At 36.8% G+C, this 19603-nt stretch overlaps 2 protein-coding genes and 1 long non-coding RNA gene across 9 annotated transcripts; all 3 read left to right on the top strand.

Moving 5' to 3' along the window:
* The first annotated feature begins 684 nt into the window (after positions 1-684).
* LOC113349834 lies at positions 685-5422 on the top strand. 3 transcript variants are annotated; one of them, XR_003360404.1, is made up of 5 exons: positions 685-831; positions 953-1279; positions 2172-2373; positions 2808-2932; positions 4789-5422. It is a non-coding gene; the product is annotated as an uncharacterized LOC113349834 (long non-coding RNA). The 3 variants fall into 3 exon arrangements; XR_003360405.1 differs by having other exon boundaries at positions 2808-4532; positions 4848-5422; XR_003360403.1 differs by having other exon boundaries at positions 2808-4532.
* A 702-nt stretch (positions 5423-6124) lies between these two features.
* On the top strand, positions 6125-9368 carry LOC113349833 (histone H3-like centromeric protein A). Of its 5 annotated transcripts, none has more exons than XR_003360401.1 (6): positions 6125-6280; positions 6410-6456; positions 6544-6657; positions 6871-7520; positions 8980-9082; positions 9239-9368. XR_003360401.1 is itself a non-coding variant. In XM_026593876.1 (6 exons), the coding sequence occupies exons 1-4, from the start codon at positions 6238-6240 to the stop codon at positions 6925-6927; spliced, it is 261 nt and encodes an 86-aa protein (XP_026449661.1). In that variant the 5' UTR covers positions 6125-6237; the 3' UTR covers positions 6928-6941; positions 7167-7520; positions 8980-9234. The 5 variants fall into 5 exon arrangements, 3 of the variants coding, with proteins under 3 accessions (XP_026449661.1, XP_026449660.1, XP_026449659.1); XR_003360402.1 differs by having other exon boundaries at positions 9236-9325; XM_026593876.1 differs by lacking the exon at positions 9239-9368 and having other exon boundaries at positions 6871-6941; positions 7167-7520; positions 8980-9234.
* A 2353-nt stretch (positions 9369-11721) lies between these two features.
* LOC113349832 (transcription factor HBI1-like) lies at positions 11722-15217 on the top strand. Its single transcript, XM_026593873.1, has 7 exons — positions 11722-12740; positions 12942-13187; positions 13282-13416; positions 13910-13981; positions 14109-14336; positions 14439-14553; positions 14948-15217. Exons 1-7 carry the CDS (start codon positions 12105-12107, stop codon positions 14983-14985), a joined length of 1470 nt encoding a protein of 489 aa, XP_026449658.1. The 5' UTR covers positions 11722-12104; the 3' UTR covers positions 14986-15217.
* The last annotated feature ends 4386 nt before the right edge of the window (positions 15218-19603 follow it).

Genomic DNA, 19603 nt, shown 5'->3' with positions numbered 1-19603 from the left:
CAATTTCTCAAACATATCGTATCGGATATCGGATATTTTTCCTTACTCTTCTACTCGGCTCTAATATGGTTAGGACAAATTACAAATAAGTCCATGTTCTATCAGATATCAGATATTAACAATTGGGATGAAGCCTAATCCGGTTCCGATATACTAAGGAAGAAATATCCGATAAAATATCTGACCCGATATCCAATAAAACAGATAAAACCCTGTAGAATTTTGAATACTCGGAAATGGATTCCGGACAGATATCGATGGGCCTATTCACATAGACACATCTTCCTCCTTAAAGGCCTTGACAAATAAAGTTCTCACATTAAACGGTGATGAAACCTTCGCTTCCTATTGGCCTAGAAAGGCATTTTCTAATGCAGAAGCTATGGTGAGGACACTTAACATAACTCCATTGGTTGTAATCATTAAAATTTGGTTATAATTTGGAAACATCAAATATTCAACTGTCCGTTAGTAACAATTTTGAAAAAAAAGTAGGTAGACAATACTTATTTAGAATTTAAACTTGAATTATTTAGTTACATCATGTTTACCCCTATACTTAATTGTACTCTAGTAAAGGTGGATAAAACTCACGTCTAAACCGTTAAATAAATTTAAAAAAAAAAAGTGAAACTCTTAAAAAGGAAATCGTTGACCAAAAGAAAAGAAATCGGTTGGAATCAGGAATTCGTGCCAAAAAAAAGAATTGGCCTTTCTTTATATATATATATGCACGAAGTGTTTGATTTCTCTAACTATCGCTGATTAATACATAAATCTCTGTTATTGTTTTACAGCTTTCTCTTTGATTCATCAAAACATCATCCGGAGGTACATACCTAAACCCATTATTTTTTGGTGCAAGCATGATCAGGAAACGTTGATCACCTTTAGGTTTTATTAGCCCATAGTTCAAATAGTTTTCATCGATTTGTTTTATTTAATTTTGCAGGTACAAGGTAATCAAAATTCTTGTTTTTTTGTAAACCCTAACCCCATTCACCATTGGTAACCCCTATCCTTATTCTTCTTCTCTCTTTTCAGAACCCTTATCTAATTAACTAACTCTATTTTTTTTTTAATATATCTGATTGACATACGTCGGAATCTATATGAGGACTCTGTTGTTCAGATTGTTCTATGTCGTTTTATCCAGATGCACGCTTGCCAGAAGAATCAGTGTATCACAATGTGGAAACAACACGGGGAAGAAACGTAATATTTGATATACCCGGAAGTTCTAACATAGGGTGCGGTGCTGCAACCAGCGACAACCCAGGTATCTATTAGAATTATGGGTTTCTTCGGATACAACAAGTTAACTACTCATTGATGGAATTTGGCTGGATTAAGTATTTAAGTTCTTTGTTATTGGATTAGGTATTAACGAGTTTGATTATTTTTATAAACCATGGCATACCTAATGATACCATTGGATTCGAATAGGGATTGTAACAATCAAAAGACTCTGATAGAAGATCCGATACAATGGGATGAGGGTCATATTTGGATTGCGATCTTTCTTGCTGTAATATAAAAATGAATCTGTTCATTTAATTATAGGGATTTTGTTTGTATAAGATTTTGTACATTTGATAAATTTAAATGCTGGCTAAAAAAGTTGGCCAGTTTTTGTCATCTCTTTGATTTGAAAGTTTTTGGTTAGAAATTTTTATACATTCGTTTTAAATTTGTAGGATGAGGAAACTTGGTCTTCGTCTCAGCTTAGAGGCAGATCCTTCGAGACTACATTTACGATGATTTCAAAGGCTTTTGTATATAGCCTGGTTGGATTGTATAGATCGATCGATTTATCTATAGCTATATTGCAAACTTTTCGTTACTTTGGATTTCATTATTTATTTGTTTGATGCAAAATGCACAGTTGTGGGTAACAAATATATTGGATTTTCTCTCCTCCACTAATCAACCAAGATATGCATATGCATTCATTAATTAAATCTTTCATCAATTCTTAAGTATTTCCGTGCAAATTGGATGTTGCTGAGTTTTGTTCATTTCTTTTTCATCGATATTCTTAGTCATTATAGGTTAGTTTGCCTACTGAATGACTAATGGAACAACAAATGAGAAAGCTAGCGTTAAATTGATCCTATTCATTTCCTTGCAAATTGGATATTGCTCAGTTCTTTCTTAACTTTCTTAAGCAGGGAGCGCAAGCTTATTATATCTGCCTTTTTTGATCAAGATCCGAAAAAACTTCAGTCAGTCGATCAATTGCATTAATTCATTAGAAAAAAATTATCAGTTATAGCTCCTACTACTAATGGAAGTGGAAAACAGCACGGAGCAGGGCAAATTTATTTACATTTTCCATTTGTGATCAAGATCCGCAACAGCTTAGTCAGTCAGGTATCATCACTGAAAATTCCAAATTGTTTGCACCTCTTGGTTTGACTGCCCACTGTGTCTGCAAATTCTTTTACGTGTTTAAACTTTAAATTATTTTTGCTTATAAAAGATCAGGGTCAGAGAGAAATAGAAAATAGTTGGACAAAGAAAATGTTAGAAATATGTGCTTAATCATAAAATGTTACTAATTTGTTCTGTGAATATGCAATGTCGGACCTTTTTTTTTTTTTTTTGATATTCAAACTTGGTTTCGTCATTTCATTGCCTCTAATGGGAGTTACTGTAACGATCATTCCTCAGATGCACCTGTAGGGTCACTACAGCAATGCGCATGTTGCACCTACTAGAATCTGTGAATGTTTTTCTTTATTCATCACATCACTTTTAAGGTACATGTCTCAGGATTAATTCACTTTCATTTTTGCAATGTCCAGGTGCCTCAGTCTTTGTTGGCTGATTATTGCACATATGTTGTAGCTTAGTGGATGGTTCATTAACAAAGCAAGTAATGCCGGAGCACCTGATGGAATGCTAGGTGAAATTCGAGGGGAAATTCCAGGTAAGAGATGCTTTGAGAAATCTCTAGGACTTCATTTGTGTCTTCAATAATTACTTTATTTGTCCATATTCTTTTGTGAATAATACATCTTGGGATAATGCATTGTTGATAAAAAGTTAAAGTGCATTGTTGAATCTGAACCATCGTAACAGAATTCAGATGAAGTTGTGTACAGTCCCGTTCAACGCGTTCATAATAAATATTTATGTATAATCTGTTTGCTGTTTATTTATGCTTATTATCCATTTTCTTCTGCGTAGAATATAAATTAACAGATACATTAATATATATTGAGTTGGAATTTCTTTTAGTCGAGATCTTATCTTCCCCTGTTAAATTGCGTTGATAGTCATTCTTTTAGTCTCTCTACAGGCAGATTTGGATTCCATATTCCCAAATCTACAAAAAACACCCGAAATCAATTTTTTCATGCGTGTTTTCTGAAATTTTTTATTAGACCCCCTAGAAATTTGAAAGTTAGCCAAGAGTTTGTTTTTTGCCCACCTAGACCTTGAACCCTGCTTCCTTCGATACCAGATTTAAGCGTGGATGTACCCCTTATGGAAATGATTGTTAATTTGTTATCAGCATCTTTGTGAAAACAACTTATCAGGTATAATTTCAAGCTTAGGCAATTTTTCTCTATCCGCGTTTGTATATCTTCTGTCGAACATGATCTATTTAACTACTTCATAGTAACTGTATTCTGATTCCAGTAGTTGGGGTCCCATTTTGTTTTGGAAGTTGCTTAGTGAAGGTAGCATCTAATCTAACTTGCATTTCCGTGTGGGGTAAGTATACGTGGCTGGATTGCATCTGAAATTTAGTATTTCCGTTCATCAATTTTGTAACTACATGAGAATGGGAAGTCTATTCTTGAGGTATAATTTTGAGTTGGTACATACCTATTTAGGAATTTCTTAGGCATTTATCAGTAACTACCGTAGCTTTCCATTTTGAACATTACATCTCAAATACTAGCTCAGGTAACAATCTTTTCTTTAATTTCTTTTTATTTCTTCTATATTGAGTACTTGCTATCTTAGCTCAAATGGAAGAGCACATGTTTTTCAACCATGTATATGTGCGGTTCGACTCCCACAGATGGTATTCTTATTTGAGTAGGCTAAAACCTTACAGGATTCCGGTGACAATATTAAAAGGGGCGTCATATGTATCATTTTTGGTCATGACTCATTGGACTAATTAGAGTTGCACCTGCAACAAAGGAACACTTAGAATTTTGCCATTAGCAAAGATAGATTTGTTGCTTCCGACGTCCGCCTCGCCAAACCAAATCAAGGTTTAATGCACCACACCTTTTAGAAATGACAACAAAGAGTCTGGAATCAAGGTTTAGTGTATCGCGACGGGGCGGTGTGTAGCACGGGTTACATGCCAGTTTTGGTAAAAGAAAACTGTATAAAATTTATGAGAAGAGAAATATGCCCGGAGCATCATTGAGCTTAATGAAACTTTTTGCATTTTGGAGGTACCACCTATGGTAAGGAAGAAGGGAGATTTCAGGAAAACAGAAAGGGAATAGTTTTTAAGCCAAAGTAAGCTCTAAAGATTCTTTGTTGCCATGCATTTTGGCCGGGTAAAACTTCTCTTCTGTTTTTTTCTCTGTTGTTGGTGCTATGATATGCAACGGTTAGGAAACATCATTTTAAAGATATGCATCCACTGAAACTGACTAGAGTGTTTCATCTTTGCTTTTTCAAATGTTGATAGAATCGATGTTGTTTTTTTATTCTGAGGTTCATTGTTTTTACTTGAGTTGACAATTTGAACAACACATTTCATTCATTTGTTTAGTACTCTTTGAATTGTTGTTTGTTGTTGGGTTGCTCCAGATAGAACTTACTCCACCAACTAAAGTGGCGATCCATTAAAATCTTTTCAATTTTACTAGACTGCTGAGGTTCCATGGGGTTTCTGCGACATCAAGCACGGGGGTTTGACCAAGGTAGAAAGCTAATGACATCAATGGACATCAAGCATGGGGATCCCATCAAATCTGCCGCCTTTAGCTTCGACGACATGAATTTGGTGACACCAAATAAAAAACGCATCGGAGTGGGGGCAGGGGGAGGCAAGGCGAAGCCGAGTCACACCAAATAAAAAATCCTAAATGATGGGCGAGGCGAAGCAAAGCCACACCAAATAAAAAACGCATCGGAACATATTTAACCTATAAAATATATGTTCATCATCGGGACGAGGCGAAGCAACATTACACCAAACCAAAAATATGGGTAATAGAAAAAATAAATAATGGTGGTTAATTTTCGGATCCGCCCGGCACATAGCACGGACACAAAATCTAGTGGATGCTAATAAGGAATACCAGTTTGCTTTGGGACGTTGGTACGCCCCCTAATGAATGGTATCCCTATTATTAATCTTGCGTAGACAGAGAGATTTCAGTGGCCCATTAGATATTCGGTGGATATACTATATAATGTTAATGATATTCGATGTTTTACCTTTTTTTGTTTTTTTTTCCTTTTTGTTATCCTTACTGGATTTGTTCCCACAAATTAATCCAGATTATGTCCCTGTAGTCTGTACCACTTTCCTCAAGCCCCAGCTCCTTTTGTTTCAATGACCTAAAGCTTTCATCAACAGTTCTACTTGCACCCTATCTTCAATTAGTCCTACCGTAATGTCGTTTTCCCATAAAATGGACATTAGAAATCAAAGAAAATTGGTTGCTAATAATAATTTAGTTGTTGCAGATTTTATTTTTTTGGAATCAAATTAAAGGCTGGGTTAGGTATTATGTAAAAACTTTGTACAATGGAAACGCAAGAGTGACATAAATACGGAGTAGAGCGAATGTGGTACATTTGAACCTAGTTTGCATCCGGTGTGAAGAAAAAAAAATGATAAATTCGCACCACTTGTAAACCTTGCGAAGTATGTCTTTGCTTCAAGCCTTCAACCTGCATTGGCAAGCGTAGGAGTGGATGGTAACTAAAAATCACTGGGAATAGCCATATTTGAACATACTAAATGTAGAGAGCAAAGGTCAAACAAATTAACTATTCCATGGAAAGGTGCAGTCAGGGTCGAATTCAGTAAAAAGGTGCAACCATGTCGGGTCTACCAGGTGAATTAACTCGAACCCGTTTTTGTCTGACCTACCCTCCCTGGTCGGGTTAGTTCATTATCCCTGGTTAGGTTAGGTGCTCTGGTTAGCTGGTGGGATATTGAAACCCAACTGTTCTTCATCAAATCTCTCCCTCTCTTTGTCTCGATTTCCTCCTCCTTCTTTGATCAGTTTTGTTGTTGTAGACGCCATGGCGAGAAAGAAACATTTCTCCCAAAGGTACCCATCTGGAGGTAAATCTCTCTGTCTTTTTCTCTCTAACTCTCTCTTTAAAGATTGATTTTGGTATTTGATTGATGAAGAATTTTGTTTTCAGAACTCCTGATTTTATATTCTTTCACATTTTCACATCTTTATTACAGGTCGTCCACCACCACCAGCAGCAGCAGCAAGTTCTAGTTCTGATGCGGTACTCTATCTCTGAATCTTTCTCTATATTTCTAAGATTCAATTTTCCTTTTAGGGTCTTTTTTTTATTTTTTTGTTGTTGTTCCAGGCGGCTAAGAAGAGGTCATATAGACGTAAACCAGGAACCAAAGCACTTCATGAGATACGAAAATTGCAAAAGAGTATTGATCTGTTATTGCCTAGAGCTCCATTTGTTAGAATTGTAAGTATAAATTTTCGATTTTTACTTTAATTGCTTTCAAAGTGTTTGTTTAAATGATTGAATGAAAGATTTGGTTTGCTTTTGAGTAAAATGAATCAGACCTAGAATGTGATCTACCCTGTTGGTTTTTTACTGGGTTAGCTAGTTCATGTGTTTTGATTTCATTACATGGGTGTGTGTGCTTAAAAGTTTTATGTTGTTCATTTGTCTTAGGTGAAAGAGATCACGAACAATTTTAGTAAAGAAGTTAATCGCTGGCAGAAGCTTTAACGGCACTTCAGGAGGTACTTTGGCATATTGAATTATTCAAGTTATTCATTTATGGTGGTGTATGTGCAATTTCATTGCATCAAATGTGATACAAAATTGTATCTGTTGTTGCTATGATAGGATGTTTTATAGAAATCCTGTTTCTTCTTTCCTGTTTCTCTAGCAACTCCAAGGTGTTCTGGATCAAATTTGATGGATGTAAGATTGTTTAACTTAGAACAATTTTTCAATTGATCTAGTAATACTACCCCGTTATTGTTCTTCATACCGCTATAAGTATCTGCAACCGAAGTGGAGGGGAATCCGTATACGAAGGGTGAGTTAAAAATTTCTTGCTGGATGGATTGGTAAGATCACTGTTATCTGTTGTTGCTAAAGTCCTTGTGAGGTAGATGCAATTTGTCTCAAATTCAAACTAATTTGTTCTCTCATGCTGGATTCTTACTGGAGAATGGCACAGTGCAGTCATTAGGTCCAAATATGTTCATGTATTTCTCAACCAGGATATGAGCAATGTGCTTTTGATCAATGGGGACACTGTTAGCCAAGTATTGAGCAATGTGCTTTTGATCCACTCTGCCCTCAACGAGAAAGTAAGTTTCAAACTTTAAGTAATCGTTCATGCAGTGAACTCCTCAATTTTGGTTCGATTTTTCTTGATCTCAGTAATTTAAATGCTTCAGCAATTGATGAATGTTGTACCCAATTTATTATATACGACATTCTGTGTTTCTACCCAATTTATTTTGTACGACATTCTTAGATTCGTACCCAAATTATTTTATACAACATTCTTAGTTTGGTACCCAATTTATTTTATACGGTATTCTTAGTTTCGTACCAGATTAATTTTGTACGACTTTCTTTGTTATTTACCCAATTTTATTTCTGCAACCGCCCGAAGACCAGATCTTTCAGTAAAAATCACACAAGTAGCTAGGCGATTCTCCAGTACTACAAACTTTACCAGCAACCGGTCGTATATTTTCAGGATACCATATCATATTATTCACTTGCACATGCTTAAATAATGGGGAAGGTCTATTACATATTCTTTTACTTTTATTCGCATGCTAAGACTATTGAGCTAAAAAGCACCATTTTTCCGCTATTAAAGATTGCGCTTGGGGTGTATACGTAGTCCAACTTAAGTTTTAATATCACATTTCGCATATCTATTGTCTGTTTATGTTCCACTTTCATATTCTCATTTTACATAGTTACTTATGGATAACAGCAGAAGCTGTATCGCTAGGTCATTCTGTTAAGATGCAAATGTGCTGATTCAAAATGTGAATTTCGTATACCTTTCCCAAAAACAATAATATTGATTTCCCTATATGTCTATCTGTCTACGCGCATGGGTTTAAAGAATTTTTTTTGATGGCATTTGAATCATCAGCATCCAAGTTCAACTTTTCTTTCTGGGATGTACCTTAAATGAATTACATGTAAACACTAGTAATAACTATTTAGTCTAGTGGAACACCACTTTGTAGGCTAAAGTTCTTCATTTGTATTGCTCATATTGTTAACGAGCTTTAGGGCCTTGCTGTGAACCATGCTATCTTATATGTTTACTTCATTGCTCAGTAATAATTAGAGGTATTTAGGGTGGACAGATGAGACCATAACGTATATCTCTTTGTATCATATAAAAATAGCTCGTAGCTTTAAGTATATCCATTTTGATGTTATCTTCAGGGTGACCTGATTAGTGGTTTAAGAGAATGAAATCCATGCATGTAGACTGCTATTTGAAAAGCAAATTCATATCTGCAAATTGAAAAGACAGAGCAGTTACACACCACTTGTTAAATGGAGGTCGTTTTTCCAGAAATTTTCCATGATCTATCGAAGAAGATAATAAACACCATATATGCGATCTCGACTCAAGGATCGAGAAGTGGTTCAGAAACTGAAAGTTTCTAATTTATGTTAAAACAAATGGGATTTGACTTTGTGGGGGACCTTGAATGTGCATGTAGCTCTCATTTAGAAACATGAATGACTAAACTGTGTCTGGCATTTACTTCTTCTATCTCTCTACAGACTAAAGTTGTTCCAGGCGCCTCCTATTCCTTGAACAACAATGCTAAAAACAGCAAATCACTTTCTCAAGTGGAAGATGTTGATGCTAAAGCTGATGTGCAAGGTATCCAAAGCGACAAAGGAAAGAAGCCTACCTTTGAAAAAATTAACCTGCAAGAGTTTTCTAAAGATTAATTCTGAACTCGTGTAGATTAATGAATACTGTGGTAAAAATGTGCTCCTACAATGAATCTGATTACGATTTTTTTTCTTTTAGCAGTAAATCATGGCAAGTTAAATCGAAGAAACACGAGACGAATCCGGCTATGGCAGTTATTCAAGCATTTATCAGTAGGGCTGTTCATGGTCGGTTTTGGTTCGGTTTCTAGCCAAACCAAAACCGAAACCAATATTATTGGTTTCTAAAAATTTAAACCAAACCAATCCATTAACCACTGGTTCGGTTTCCAAATGGCTCCAGTTGGTTACGGTTTGTCCCAGTGGTTTTTGGTTAACCAATAATTATGTCAACCCAGAAAAAAAATACACAAATTTACAGATAAAAAAATCGTAGTTGCCGATAGTATTGATTTACACAAATATACAGACAAAAAAAATAAATCAAGAATAGTTAAAGCTTACTCTAATTCTAGAGATCAAAAGAAGATATATAATATATCTTAATTTAGTTATTGACAAATAAAAAAGAAAGAAGACGGGAAGAAAAAAGTCGAGTAGCAGCAGCTGTTGTTGGGGGTGGAGAAGGGAGGCGGCTGAGAGAAGGAGAAAGAGAAAGAGGGAGAGTATCATAATGAAATATTAGATTTAGGGTTTCTATTTATCCTCTAAATCAATGGGTAGAATCTAATACTTTTAAATCGACGGTAGAAACTAAGTTTAAAAATTAATCGGTTCCCCAATGGTTTTTGGTTCGGTTTTCAGGTCAAATCAAAACCAAACCAGTAATGTCGGTTTTTCAACTTTTTTTACCAAACCAATCCAAATCTAAATGGTTTGGTTCGGTTTCTTGTTTATTGGTCTGGTTCGGTCGGTTTCCAACAGTTAACCGATACCATGTTCAACCCTATTTATCAGCGCATTCATAAAGTTCTGGATGGACTAGCAGCTTTTGAGAGTGAAACAAGCTATTAGAATGTAGGTCTGTAGCAGGAAAAAACATGAAACAGGTTCCAATATGGCAGCTACCAAAGCATTTATCAGTGTGTTTATAAAATTCTAGATGGATTAGCAGTTTTGTCTTTTGAGAGTGAAATAAGCTAATAAGATTTTAGGTCTAGTGTTCATGCATGTATCTCTGGCAGATTGAGATTCTTGTTTATTGTATTCTCCGGTAGTGACTGTCATCTTATTTCACTATTTGGTGCCTGGCGGAATAAAGGCAAACACTTATTATACTGGGCTCTTTTATAAGTTGCTTGGGACTAATTCACCAACATCCCAGACGTCATGTGGTTGAGTCAGTGCTTAAGATAAGAGTTATTAACCTGAAAAATAGATCTGAGTGCTACTGTAATTTAGGAACTTACTTTCTTATGATGGATGGACAAGGCCGCTTGAATGAACTAACATATTCAATGGGGAAAGGCTGAATGAACTATCAAGTATCAATCCAGAAAAAAAAACATCCATTTCTATCCGGGTGCCATCTCTGCTTGAATGGAACATCCATCTCTATAAAACCCAACCAGCTAACCAGAGCACCTAAACTAACCAGGGATAATGAACTAAGAGCATCCACAGTGGGCGAGTATAACCAAAAATTTGGGATGAGATCGTGACGCAGTGGGACGGAGTAAAGATCAAATCCCAGCCAAAGATCAAATTCCAGACCATATTTGGTCGCGACCAAATACCAAATCCTAATATAGTCGGGCGTAAATTTAAAGTACGCTTGTTGCTGGGCGTAAATTTAAAGTACGCTTGTTAACGGGCGGAGATTTAAATTACGCCCGATGAAAATTCAAATTAAAAAAATAAAATAAAAAATGAGGCGTAAACTTAAAGTACGCCTGTTGACAGGCGTAAACTTAAAGTGTGCCTGGTGATTGATTGGGCGGACATTTGAGATGCGCCCGATGAAATTTTTTTGGGGCGGAGATTTAAATTACGCGCGACCAAATTTTAATCGGGACCGTTACGTGACAACACGGACTAAACCCAAAATTTGATCTTTTTTTTGATCTTTGATCTTTGGTTTTGATCGCACCACTGCAGTTGCTCTAACCCGACCAGGGAGGGTAGGTCAGATAAAAACGGGTTCGAGTTAATTCACCTGGTAGACCCGAGTCCAACTCGTACATGGTCACACCTTTTTACTGAATTCGACACTGACTGCACCTTTCCATGAAATAGTTAATTTGTTTGACCTTTGCTCAAATATAGAAATGGAGGCCTTCGGAAGAAGAAAAAAAAAATAGAGTGATAAAAGGAAACCCATAATTCCCGGAGAATCTTCGGCTTAATTATGTAAGCAGTTTCCAGTTTTCATTTTTGTCTTAAAACTTCCAACAAAAAACCTAAAGTCTAAGAAAAACTACCCAATCAATCCCAACTCCTTCACCATGTCACCATGCTGACATGTCAGAATCACTCCATCTCTTTGCAGACACGTGTATCTCCCCCCACGTGAATGTATACGTAGAGTGGGCACCTCCTTCCACCACTTCCTTTTAGAACCCTAACTTTCTTTTCGTAAAACCCCCTCCCTCCTCTTCAACCCCGTTTCTTTTCGACACTCCCACGTGTCCTTATGTCTGTAGGTCCTACTGCCCACAGCCCTTCCTGAACCGATAGATACTTCTCTCCTCCTCTAATTATCCTTCCATCCTCCCTCACTATTTATTCCGGCTATTTGTGTCTGATACCGGCCATTCGGTGTCAGATAAACAAATTTTCAATCATTTTCTTTCCTTTATATAAACTCAGGTTCTTCTTCTCCCTTTTTGATCAGAAGAAAGATACAATAATACTTGGTTCATTTTGCAAAGGAAGAAGTAGACACGCGTTTGGCATGAAAGTTTGCATACGTGCCTTAACTTTAACACCCATTGCGTAATTCGGTAACTGAACCGCCTCTTCTTATTACTTTCTGTTTCTGATTCTTCTTCTGATTTTTCTGGGCGAGGATGAATAGGGTTCTAACACAAGAGATGCTACACTGTATGCAAGCTTCATCTACTTCTGGAAATCATAATAATAATTACCGTTTTAATAATGGAACTGACTTAACCGTACTTGAAAGACAAAGAGCTAGACAAAATTGGCAGCAACAACAGCATCAGCAACAGGAAACTGAAGCTCCTCAAACGTATCTCAGTAATGATGCCCATTTTGCTAATCTGTTCCAATTACCATTAACCACTTCAAATTTTGATCATCATCAAGGTTTCATGAATGATTCTATGATGAGAGAGTTTGTTAATCGCTCAATGAAAACTGATCCAAGTTTAGAAAATGGGTGGAGTACTGATTTTGGTAAATACCCAGTGCCCAAGACTGGATTTGGTGAAGAAATTATCACTACAGGATTTTCAAGTACTTCCAACGGATTTGTTAGTAATAATAATAATTCTGGTAATGAGATGTCAAATATCTCCATTTCTAGAACTACTAGTTGTCCTCCAATTGTGGGTGATACTGTTTTACCTGCGACTATAGTTGCAGCAGCTGCGGAAGAAAAAAGTAAAGAAATCTGTTCACCGGGTAAAATGTCTTCCATTGTCGGAAGGAAGAGGAAAGCTGATAAGGCACACAACTCAAAGGTCTGTTATTATTTATTTTTTTCAACGTCTCGAGACGTATATATGTTCACTTATTTTCTTGTATAATTTTCGTCCTCGAAATTTGAATCAGTCTCTTAAGTCTCCATCAATCTCAACTCTCTGTTGGGTCTTTTCTTTACTTGTACTTGTCTGTAATAATATCATGATGAGAAGTTTTTGTTGTTGTCGTTGATTACTCAGGTTAATGGTGTAGCGGAGGAACTAAAAGACAAGAGAATCAAAGTAGACATGGCTGAGGAAGTAGAATCCAAGATCACCCATGAACAACCCCAACAACATAAGAACAACAATATCAATAATAAAGAAAATTCTCCGGATACATCTAAAGATAATAATTCAAAGATTTCTGAAGTTCAAAAACCGGATTACATCCATGTTCGAGCTCGGCGTGGTCAAGCTACCGATAGCCATAGCTTAGCCGAAAGAGTAAGTTAATCAACCACTACGTAGATGATTCTGTAATGTTTATAGGAGTATTGATTTCGTTAAGATATGAAATTTGATGAAGTTTTTTGTGTAGGTGAGAAGGGAAAAGATTAGTGAAAGGATGAAATATTTGCAAGATCTGGTCCCTGGTTGCAATAAGATTACAGGCAAAGCAGGGATGCTTGACGAAATTATTAATTATGTTCAGTCTCTTCAACGACAAGTTGAGGTATATTTTTTTGCTTTCATTTTTATCATCTAGATCCCAAGGATTAGGTAATGTAGGTTTCAAAATTCAGCGGGTCCTCGATCGATTGTGAAAATATGACTTAGACCCAAAGCCATATTATATTATATTTTGGTTATGGGGTCGAATGAATCTGACCAAAAAAGTTAAACCAATGATCTGTATTTACATCGGAAATGATAGGTGCCCTGCGGATTTCCTCCCGAAAAATTCCGCAGCACACACTAAATGTTGGGACCAAAAACCCACCCCATATAATTCTTCCGTGGACTCTAGGCTGTGTGAATCGGGATTTCTCTGGAGGAAATCCCCGGTATGTGTAGCATTCCCTTATTACATTAATAATTATCTCTCTCAGCAAGTTGAAGTTTTAGAGCAGCTTAACTAAAGGTTGTTAATGTCCAAAGTGATGGTTGTATTTCTCTGTCAATATCATCAACTAATTATGTTTCCTTTTTGTTTTCATCTGCACCAGTTTCTGTCCATGAAACTTGCTACAGTCAAACCAAGACTGGATGTGAACATTGATAACTTCTTCGCTAAAGATGTAAGACCACAGGCATTGTTACTAGTAAAAATATCAAGTCCGTCACTATTATCAACTGGTGAAAAACTGTTTAGATATCTTAAAGCAATTCTTATTGATAAAATTTACAATTGGATGTTACACACAGATGTTTCCTTCCTCCGGTGTTTTTTCAAATATGGGAATGTTAAATGCAGACATGGTCAATTCCTCAACTTACCTTCAGTCGTTTAATCCAACAATGCAAGAAATGATTTCATCCTGTGGTTTGGATATGGTGATAAATCCCCCCGAAATGGCAGCAGCGCTACGGAGAACAATAAGCGCCCCACCCTTACCGTTGTCCGACGCATTCTTGGACACGTCTTGCTTCACTGTAATTTCTCTGATTTTTTTTCTTCTCAAATACATGTATTCATACTTACGATTTGTACGTACATAAAATTTCTTACTTTTGGATTCCTGTTGTGCCTTATAGCAAGATCAACCTACTTCTACAACTTGGGAAACAGATCTGCAAAACATTTACAGTATTGTGGAGTTTCCTCAAGGAAGAGCTCATCCATCTGTTTTTCCACATCAATCATATACAGGTAACAATATTAATTAAAGAATAATTATGAAAGTTATTACTTGATGTTTCTTTACTTTTAACGTTTCATTATCATTAGTTATCCGATAATTATGATTAAAGAACTGTACCAGGATATCTTTGATTGCCCCATATTTAAAACAAATACAACCAATACTTCGGCTTAAAGTTTGAACTTCATTTTTATTTTTATTCATCTTGCTAAAGATATTGGACACATTGGTGATCAGCCTAAAACCATAAAAGTAACTGAACATAGTTAAGTAATCTTTCCCTGGGGCGTAAGATCACTAGTTGTAGTTCCTCTGGACCACTGGGTCTCAAGTTTCACAAAATGAGATTCATCCGTCAATTTACATCTAATATTTGCTCTACACTTGCATGCAATTTTGCAGGAAGTATGGAGGGAAATAATCTAAAGATGGAGATGTGATTTGGTGAATTCATCAATTTGATGATCATTTGAATGAAGTTCCATCGAGGAGTGCCCATAGAGAGCTAAAAAATCAACGCTAGATCGGATTCCTAATTCTTTTTCATCCTTTTCTTAATATTTTTATGCATATTTTGGTATATATCTTTGTATATATAGTTTTGCCAAGTATTTATATCTAATACTCAAATAACATAACTAATAGTAATATTGATGTCTTGTTATTCAACGTATAAACTCAATCATGCATCCTTGTCTATGCGTTATTCCCATCACGACAGTGTGCCTGAAGCAATAAGCCTAATGTTTAGAGCAGCCAATAAACAGAACCTGAAGTTGGGATCAAAATATAAGATTGTTTCCTTGTGGTGAGAAATTTGTTTGTTTGTTTATTATCTTTTTTTTTTCTTTTTGTATGTCGTAGTTTGAGCAATCCTTAGGCTAAGTGTTATGGGCTAGATTGAGCTGCAAGATTAGCAAAAAAGTGTTGCACTTCAAAAAAAAAAGTGTTGTCTATTTGTTAACACTAGTTCTCTCTCCTACCATTTGCTCGCACTTGAACTAGTAGCGAGATAGTTACGCTGTTCCGCTCAGCGCAAAAAGAAATTGCTTTTCGCTATTCCATTCAGCGCTAAATGGAATATTGTACGATTGATGAGCAAAATTGAATTCATCACATGCAATAGTTGAAACAGTAAGATAAGATGGTTCCATTTAGACTATAGAACGGATGGTTAAAGATCCTGGCTAAATTGGGGCCTATGCCACTTAATTGGGGTCTATAGATTACTTCATCTACCCAATTCACAATGACAAGGGGTGTCTAATATTTATATAAACTACCAAAATTACCCTCAAAAAAATATTAATATTACTAAATTATCCCCATCAATCCTTAATAAACATAACTAACAAAAATCAGTTTTTATTTCTAATATAAAAACCGATTCATCTCCTCCACTCCCTCTTTTTCCATTTTTTTGAAACCAAAAATAGTCGGTGATCGAACGATTCAAAAACGATTAATCGTTTTCTTTCTTCCATAAAATGTCGAAACCAACAAGAACTAAGTATGCTACTAACATGAATCATTCTAGTGCCGACAATCCTGGACTTGTTCAAGCAATTCGAAATAAAATGACGGAAGTGCAACAACCAGCCGAAGCCGATCGTGCCGCACAAGAGGAGGAAATGGGTCGAATCAGGTACTTTTCTATCAACCCAATCCTCTAAATAACTAGGTTTTAGTAACATGCAATAGGTTAGAATTCGAGAATTTTGAAATCAAAAAAATTCAGTGTTCACAGATTCGAATTACGTTAATCACGAAGTAACCCGATCCTTATTAGAAATGGATTATGTTCATAAACTTATTGTCCGATTATTCTGCATGTGAAAAGGAATCGGGGAACGTTAGTGTACAAATAGCCCGATTGTTGTAGCTAATCTTCCTGGATCTTATTTTGTTGGAATCGGATTACATATGTCTCAACAAAAACTGATTTCGTTCAGAAACCGATTGTTTAGTTCAGAAACGGACTTTATATGTATATCGAGTAAACCGATTTCGTGAATCGGATTACATTAGCACTTGCAAAAATCCGATTGTTATTTTTATATGTTTGGAATCGGATTTCATATGTATATCGAGTAAACCGATTATATACCCTGACTTCAAAAATGCATTCTATTCCATTGTTTTTTGTCGCTTAAATCCGTATTCTACAGGCAAAAAAATGAAGTCGAAAAGAAATATAAGAAGAGACCATGCTACTCCTAATCCTTTGGGACCTCGTCGAAAAGACAGTAAAAATTTGAATGCTTCCCACCGAAACCCAAGGGGCACGGGGAGTAAAGCCAAAGGGATCATCATCAATGACCCACCACCACAAGCGGAACCAACACACGAAGAATCTGATTCCGAAACACCTACTGAACAATAAGGTGATGACAAACAAGTTGAAGAAGAAGAATGTGATGAGGGAGTTAATGAGGAACAAAGTGGTGGCAAGGAAGGTGGTGAAGAAGAAAGTGATGAAGAATAACATGACAAGGAAGGTGGTGAAGAAGAAAGTGATGATAATGAAGGTGATAAAGAGATAAGAGAAGTCGTTCAAGAACAAGAAGTTGAACAACAAGACCAAGAAGGAGACCCTAAAGGAAAAGGTAAGAAGAAAGAAGTTCCAAAGAAGAAGAAAGGTGACCACATGACCGACGAGCTGAAGATGTTTGCTCGCGGCCCTGATGATCCACCTTTAGGGATACCAGGTGATGGAGGAAATGTATTATGGAGTTACAAAGGCAGTTGGGCCGGCGTCGTCTACAATACCATAGTAAGTACCTAAACCTTGTGCCATGTAATGTAAACATTATTATCCGTGTAGTGTTTTGATTGTTGTCCATCGTGGTTGTTTGGTTTTATAGGATCACGAGCATGTTGTTCGTCTTATGAAGACAAGAACGTCAGTGAGTAAGATGAGGCAATGGCCACTTATAGCTGATGAATCAACCAGTGGAGAAGTTCCGTAAGTGGTCGATCTAGTCAATTCTACGGGGTTGCTTTCTGCGGTCAACAATTTGGGCCACCTTGGTTACGACAGACCTCTTTGTTCCGCCTTTGCCGAGAGATACTACGGGGAAACTCATACTTTACATCTTCCGTTTGGAGAAATGACGATAACTCCAAATGATGCGAAGTTCATTACCGGGCTAAGCATAGAAGGTAAAGGCGTAAAGCACAAAGAGTATGTGCAAGAGCTTGACTGGGACAAGATTTATGCGTGGACCAAGGAAGTGTTCCAATGGGATGAGGAGAAGACCAAGAAGGAGATGCTAGTAGGCAAGGCAAAGCAGAGGATATTCCATCTATCGAGGCTGAGGAGCAACTTATGGGAACAAAGAAGCTTCGTACTGAGGGAAAAGAGGTGACGCCGCAGCTTATCATCGCCACATCCAATGCGTATGTCCTCTATATCCTTGGAGCTGTTATCTTCCCTGACGTTTCCGGTGCCCGTGTGAACGCCAACTTTATTCAGCTGTTGAAACCATTTGGCAAGATACAGGACTACTCTTGGGGCACTGCCATCCTTGCACACTCTTTGACGAAGTTGAGAAAGGCTTCTAGGGCTCAAAGGAACCAACTCGGAGGGAATATGGCTTTTCTGCAGGCGTGGATATATTTGCACTTCCCAATATTTGCTAAAAAGGCTTTTGAGAATAAGGATTGGTACGGAGAGCACTATGGAAACAAGTACACCTACAGAAGTAAGCCGAAGAAACAAAGAATGGATTATCTGAATTTGAGACGCCAGTTAGACAACTTGACGATGAAGGATGTTGTCTTTGATCCTTACAAAGAGGCTTTGGATAAAGGAAAAGGAAAGAAGGTTGGGTGCCCAAAGCAAGGTGAATATCATGGGCCTTTGTTTCACCCAAGAAGATATGTAATGTACAACCTGTCGAGAGTCGCAAGACAATGCGGTTACATACAAATAATCCCAAAGGCGCACAAGGATTTCAACTTCAATGAGAAAAAAATCAAAGCACATGACAGTGATATTTTCATTGTTCACCGGCCTTTCCCATCATGTGATTATTGGGATAACAGAGCATTTCACAAATATCCTTTGGTTGGTCCATCTCGAACAGATGACGAGGCAATTCCGGGTTACATGCCGTGGTACCCCAATGTTTCGCATACTCGAGTGATACGAGTAGATGAGAGGCCCATGATAGAGGACAAAGATACGACTCTCGAATACTTGGTGCGTATTGTAACTCAATTACGATTTTGTTAACGGTTTTAGCATTATATATTGAATGTTTGTTATTTTAAATTGAAACAGAGAAGACGAGTCGGACACTTGATAACCCAAGCAAAGCTAGAAATCAGGGAAGGGAAAAATGTGAAGGCCAATGAAAATCTGATTGATGAATTGAACGGTCTCGAAGATATAGAAGCTGGTGCAAAGTTTGGGGAGGAGGATGATGATGATGATGATGATGATGATGAGGAGGAGGAGGAGGATCAAAAGAAGAAGAGGAAGAGAGCCTCTCCAAAAAAAAGATGTCTGAAGGTGCATCGAGCAGCGCCCAACCTGGTAAACGAGGACGTGGTAGTGGCGGTGGACGTGGTCGTGGTGGGGATGTTCATGAATGAATGGTTATATTCATGTTTATGACTTTAAGTACGGATAATTATGGATTCAAAACTTATGTCTTGTCTTAAACTTATTGTCAAATTATGTTTGGCTACACTCTTATTCTATGAGTGACTTAATCTAGTTTCTAGTTTATGAATGACTTAATGTGTGTGGAAAAATGGAGGATCCTGACATTATTTCTGTCAGAATCGGTTTACATATAAAAATATGTAACCCGATTCTGAACGTTTCCTAAATGTTCAGTTTCGTAGTCGGGTTACATCTACCTATATGTAATCCGATTTCTAAGAAGAAAAGTTCTGCAACTGTTAGAATCGGTTTACATGTATAAATATGTATTCCGAATTTGGTGAAGAAAAGTTTTGTAACTTTGAGAATCGGTTTGCATGTGCATTACAAAAGCCCCATTGTTTGGGTTGAATTCAAAAAAAAAATAGCCGTTGAGACTTCATCTA

Source organism: Papaver somniferum, chromosome 2 (assembly GCF_003573695.1).
Source record: "Papaver somniferum cultivar HN1 chromosome 2, ASM357369v1, whole genome shotgun sequence".
Lineage (NCBI taxonomy): Eukaryota > Viridiplantae > Streptophyta > Magnoliopsida > Ranunculales > Papaveraceae > Papaver > Papaver somniferum.
This window is presented reverse-complemented; position numbering and strand designations above follow the sequence as displayed.